Source organism: Otolemur garnettii, unplaced genomic scaffold (assembly GCF_000181295.1).
Source record: "Otolemur garnettii isolate 467f Iridium unplaced genomic scaffold, OtoGar3 scaffold00184, whole genome shotgun sequence".
NCBI lineage: Eukaryota > Metazoa > Chordata > Mammalia > Primates > Galagidae > Otolemur > Otolemur garnettii.
The window spans coordinates 2438457-2444456 of NW_003852579.1; the positions used below are offsets into that span (position 1 = coordinate 2438457).

The 6000-nt window shown below is 46.9% G+C and overlaps 1 protein-coding gene across 2 annotated transcripts in view; it reads left to right on the top strand.

Moving 5' to 3' along the window:
• MECR (mitochondrial trans-2-enoyl-CoA reductase) overlaps positions 1–6000 on the top strand; it is a 36991-nt gene that overhangs the window by 21133 nt on the left and 9858 nt on the right. For both annotated transcript variants that reach the window (XM_023507441.1, XM_003800764.3), the window contains exon 4: positions 3143–3286. In XM_023507441.1, coding sequence (XP_023363209.1) covers positions 3143–3286 — 144 coding nt within the window. The remainder of the gene's footprint in view (positions 1–3142; positions 3287–6000) is intronic.

Genomic DNA, 6000 nt, shown 5'->3' on the forward strand with positions numbered 1-6000 from the left:
TAGTGAGTACATGGCTGAGCCGTGGCTGGAGCCTATCTGACTCCAAGGGTCATACTCTTCACCCCTTCTTCATACAGGATCCTGCTTGTATCAGTGTGGTCTTGTCCCTCTCACCTGGTCCTCACCAAATCCTGTTGCTTCCATCTTCAAAAAATATCCGTCTTCTCTTCTTCACCCCCCCCCCCAAAGTCCTGGTCTAGGCAGCCATCATCTCCTACCTGGACCCCTGCAAACACCTCCTGATTGGCCTCTCACTTCCACCTGCCCCCTCCCCCGCACAGTCTTTACCACCCAGCAAAAAAGTGATTTCTTCTTTTTGAGAAAGGGTCTCATTCGGTTGCCCTGGCTAGAGTACAGTGGCATCATCATAGCTTGCTGCAGCCTCCAACTCCTGGGCTCAAGTTACAGTCTTTTTTTTTTTTTTTTTTGAGACAGAGCCTCAAGCTATCCCCCTGGGTAAAGTGCTATGGCATCACAGCTCACAGCAATCTCCAACTCCTGGGCTCAAGCGAGTCTCCTGCCTCAGCCTCCCAAGTAGCTGGAAACATAGGCACCCACCACAATGCCCGGCCAATTTTGGTTGCAGCCGTCATTGTTGTTTGGCGGGCCCGGGCTGGGGATTCAAACCCGCCACCTTAGGTGTATGTGGCTGGCGCCTTAGCTGCTTGAGCCACAGGCGCCGAGCCTCAAGTTACAGTCTTGCCTTAGCCCTACAAGTAGCTGAGACTACAGGTGCCTACAACCATGCCCAGATTTTCTTTTTCTTGAGAGAGAGACAGAGTCTCACCCTGTTGCCCTGGGTAGAGTGCCATGCCATAGATCACAGCAACCTCAAACTTGGGTTCAAGTCCCCCTTCTGCCTCAGCTTCCTGAATAGCTGGGACTACAGGTGCCTGCCACGGTGCTGGCTAATTTTTCTATTTTTAGTAGAGACGGGGTCTTACTCTTGCTCAGGCTGGTCTCAGACTCCTGGTCTCAAGTGATCCTCCCACCTTGGCTTCCCAAAGTGCTAAAATTAGAGGCATGAGCCATTGCACCTGGCTGAGTGATCTTAAAGCTTAAATCAGATCACCCCAGGCTCCTCTTAAAGCTTGTTAGAGGCTTCCCATTCACTAAGATAAGATCCACTCTCCATGTCGTGACCTTCAGCCCTGTGTTTTCAGACTATAGGTTGTGGGCCATTAGTTAAATCAGAGTGGTGGTTTGCAAATAGTACTTTTAAAACTAAAATTCAGCAGAGCAGAATAATAAAAGAGTATATCACACATCATAGGGGTAAATATTGTTCTGTGAAACACAGGTTTCCAATACATGTATATTCATGTACATATAGATTAGTGGTTGACATGGAACTCAGTTACTGTGGGTCACCATCATGGAAGTCTAACATTCATCTGGCTCTGCCCATCAGCCACAGCCACAGCTCAAGCCACTCTTCCCATCACTCTGCCCTCCCATGTGGATTCTTCCAGCCCTATTCTTCTATCTGTTCCCCTCAGACTCTTTGCATATGCTTCTTCCTATGTGTGTGATATTCTTTGTGCTCTTTGAGTGGTTAGTATCCCTCTCCTTTCACTCTTAGCTTGTTAACCCCCCATAGGAGCTATTCTTGACTCGTGTCTAAAGTAATTCTCTGCCAATTCTCCCACACAAAATAAATGAGAATTAAAAAAAAAAAAGTGACTCATGTCTGTAATCACAGTGCTTTGGGAAACTAAGGTAGGGAGATTGCCTGGAGCTAGGAGTTTGAGACTAACCTGGACAACATAGTAAGACCCACATCACTAGAAAAAACATTTAAAAATTAGCTGTGCCTGGTGGCACATATCAGTAGTTCTAGCTACTTGAGGAGGCTGAGGTAGGGAATCACTTGAGGCCAGGAATTAGAAGCATCAGTGAGCTATGATCATGCCACTGTATTCTAGCCTCGACAACAGAGTGAAACCCTGTCTCTAAAAAATAAAAAATAAAAAAAATGTTTTAAGACAGTCTTACTTTGTCACCCTCAGTAGAGTACTGTGGCATCATAGCTTACAGCAACCTCAAACTCTTGGACTTAAGCAATTCTCTTGCCTCAGCCTTCCAAGTAGCTGGGACTATAGGTGCCTGCCACAACTCCCAGCTATTTTTTTTTTGGAGATGAGGTCTTGCTCTGGCTCACGGTGGTTTTGAACTCATGAGCTCAGACCTCAGCCTCCCAGAGTGCTAGGATTATAGATATGAGCCACCACACCTGGCCAAAAAAATATAAAAAATTTAAAATAATTCTCTCACCATCACTGTCTCTTTATAACTTAGAATTACTATATCTGCTGGTTTTTCTTTTCACCTGTTCTAGTCCACTAGTGTGAAAGTAAGGACTGTGTCAGCATTAAAGTACCTGCCACAGTGGGCACAGGGTGACAACTACAGATGTGAGGGGGCAGCCAGATACCCAGGTTCTAGTTCCAGCTCTGCCCAGAGGAGCCAGGTGGCTTTGGGGAAGTCACTGCTTTGTTTCCCTCCCCTGCTGCATGAGGAGTTCAAACTAGAAACTCCGCAGGGCCCTTCTCAGTATTAACATTCTGTGATTCTTTTGTCTGGAACTAACATGTAGGATGGGGCTTTAATGGTCATCTCTTTCCAGGTTACAGAGTGTTTTCCATTTTCTGTATCTCATTTGATTTGTACTGTCGTATCATTTACATATTACAACATCATTTACATACTAAAGTATCTTCTTCTTTCATGCGTTTTTCCATAATACCACCCAAGCCAACCTGCCCTAGATAAGAAGAATGAGGGCTTTGCAGGTAAACGGGGGCCTTCTCACCACTCCTGCCCTGGTGGTGGTGTTACTGCAGTATTTTGCCTCCAGAGTGCAGTAATATGAGTAACATGCACAGTGACCTTAGCTAAATCTAATGGTAACTCAGAGATACAGCCTCTTCTGATCTACCCTTACCACACTGTTTAAATGGGAGTAATAGCCTAGCTTGTGTAATTATCATGAGAAAAACACATAGAAAGGGACTTCCAGGGTTTTTTTTTTTTTTCTCTAAGCATTACTCAGAGTCTGCTGTCTTCAGTGCCCATCCACTGAGGAGGGGTTGGGGTACAAAAGGGTCCTTTCTCATGATCCCGGCCTCATCCTCTGACTCAGGAACCTGGCAGACCGAGGCTGTGTTCAGCGAGGAAGAACTGATGAGGGTTCCAAGTGACATCCCTCTTCAGTGTGCTGCCACCCTGAGTGTCAATCCCTGTACGGCCTACAGGATGTTGATGGACTTCGAGCAGCTGCAGCCAGGTAGGGGACTGCAGGTGGGGGAGCAGACCTGGGTCTCCCAACTGGGGTGTAGCCCAAATCCTGACCCTGAGACCATAGGAACTTGCCAGTGAGGGGTCCATGGTGGTGATGGGTCTCTAACTTGGGAAAATATGTCATTGTAGCTTTCACTTAGAAAGATGTCAGCGGGGCTCCCAGGAACCAATGTTGAAACCTCACGAGGAGTACGCTCTTGAAAACTGCTACAGGGTCACATTCCCTAGAGCTCGGCATGGAATTCTGACACTCAGCAAAAATGTGTTGAGCTGTGCTAAGCTCTAGGGATTCAAAGCCAGACAAGATAGGCACAACCTCTGTGTTTTCAGTAAAACGCTGAACTTAGTGTTAATAATTCCACTCAGCATTTACATAGCACTTTCCAGGTCACATAAGAGCCTTCACAGGCATTATCCCCATTGAGTGCATTAAATCTTCAAAGCATTGCAGTGAGGTCACCAGCATCACTGCTTAAGAGTTCAAGCCCTAGATAAACAACGTAGGTCTGACCTCAAGCATCACCTTTCACTAACTGTGAATTCACCTTTCACATCATCAGATTTTTTCCTCTGTAAAATGGAGAATAATGAGCTCTGAGGAGCCAAGCGTGGTGGCTCACGCCTGTAATCCTAGCACTCTGGGAGTAGTGAGCAGATAGCTTAAGCTCACAAGTTCAAGACCAGCCTGAGCAAAAAAAGAGAGAGGCCCCATCTCTACTAAAAATAGAAAAACTGAGGCAAGAAGATCACTTGAGCCCAAAGAGTTAGAGGTTGCTGTGAGCTATGACGCCACAGCACTCTATCCAGGGTGACAGCTTGAGACTCTGTCTCAAAAAAAAAAGAGCTCTGAGGTTCATGAAACACTGCAATGTAACACTCAGCACAGTGCCCAGCATACAGTGCCTATTGCTTTTATTCTTCTTCCTTCTTATAAACAGGGAGATCAAGGTCCGGAGAGGTAAACTGTTTGTGTAAGATCACTCAGCAAGTAAATGACAAAGCCAGGTGCTTTGTTAGGGTTCCCTGGAAAGCAGAGCTTGAGAAGAGGATGGGGGGGGACCGACCGTTTGGATGGCAATCCCAGGAAGCGGGAGGGAGTGAGCAAGTGGGGAGAGCGAGACACATGGAGCAGAGCCCATGAAGGCTGGCACTGCTCAGTCCGCTGGGGGCCCTCTGAAGATCCTCATCAAATCCACTGCAGAATTAACCTTTAAACGACAGGAACCTGGGCTAGTTTTCCACCAATTCTCATCCGCCATTGCTTGAGAGTTACCCCACGGGGAAATGGGCCTCTTGCCCTTTTCCGACACACTGTGCTTATCTGTGAGCTGGCAGGGGCTGGAGAAAGCACCCAAGCTACCTCTCATACCAGTGAGGAAAATGAGACTGAGAACTGTTGGGCTCTGATGAAATTAGGTAACCATCCACTACCCAGGGCCTGGCTAAAAGCCTATCCCAGCTTCCCACAGAGGGAAATATAGGTTCTCCCCACTGCAGCAGGAGGGGTCATGGGAGCCTTAGGTGGAGAAAGCCAGCAGGCATGACCAGGGACCTTTGCTGGAGTCTTACTGTACCAGACAGTTGCCTGCATCTCCTCTCCTGAAGCCCCCTCTGACTTAACCTACAGCTGCGGTGCACAGATCTACGTGCACCCTTAAGTGTCCACTGTGCATCACACTACTTTTCTTTTTCACACTGATGTGGCATGAGTTAGATCAGAGTTAAACAAACTTAGGATCTCGACTCATAGTAAAGATTACATTTTACGTTACAATCCAGTATATATATATATATAAAGATATAAATACTACTTATAATGGAAACCAAAGGTTCTTGGAACAATAGATACCCTTACTATATGTGACGATGCACTGTTATTTTTTATTAGATTCTCCTCAATTTTAACTTTTAAAAAAGGCTGCTTGCAACCTGCTACATTGAGGCATAATCCACTAAGGAGTGACATCCTGTATTCTGACCCCGGGTAAAGGAAAATGGGCATTCGTCTTCCAGGAAGTCCTCTGTCATGCATCCCCACTGCCTCTCACAAACCAGATAGCATCTTAAAGTTAACAGAGCACTTTCCTGGACACGATGCATTTCACTCTCATAAGGGACTTTCTGGTCATCGCTCCCAGGACACTCATTTTATGGGGAGGAAACCGAAGTTCAAAAAGGTCATGATTTTTTCCATCTCATTTATTTAGTTGTAGTCATTGGTGAAGCTGAGACTCACACCCAGGTCCATCTCACTCCAGAGCCCACATTTTTTCCCAGCATGCCACACTGCCTTCCCCATTGGCTGATACCAAAGCTAATGTGGGCTTTGACCATAAAACTGTTAGTAGGACCCTGTTTCAGAGGCTGCCAGTTTTCCCAGTGTGGCTCTAATACTGTTTCATACCATTTCAAGGTTGTGCCCCTTTATTAAATAATACAGAGGGGAATAAGGCATGGCCCTTCTGCTCAAGAAACTGAAAGCTGTTGATAGAAATGGCCCTATAGGCTTGGCGCCTGTGGCTCAACCGGCTAGGGCGCCAGCCACGTACACCTAAGGTGGCGGGTTCGAATCCCCAGCCCGGACCCGCCAAACATCAATGACGGCTGCAACCAAAAAGTAGCCGGGCGTTGTGGCGGGCGCCTGTGGTCCCAGCTACTTGGGAGGCTGAGGCAGGAGACTCGCTTGAGCCCAGGAGTTGG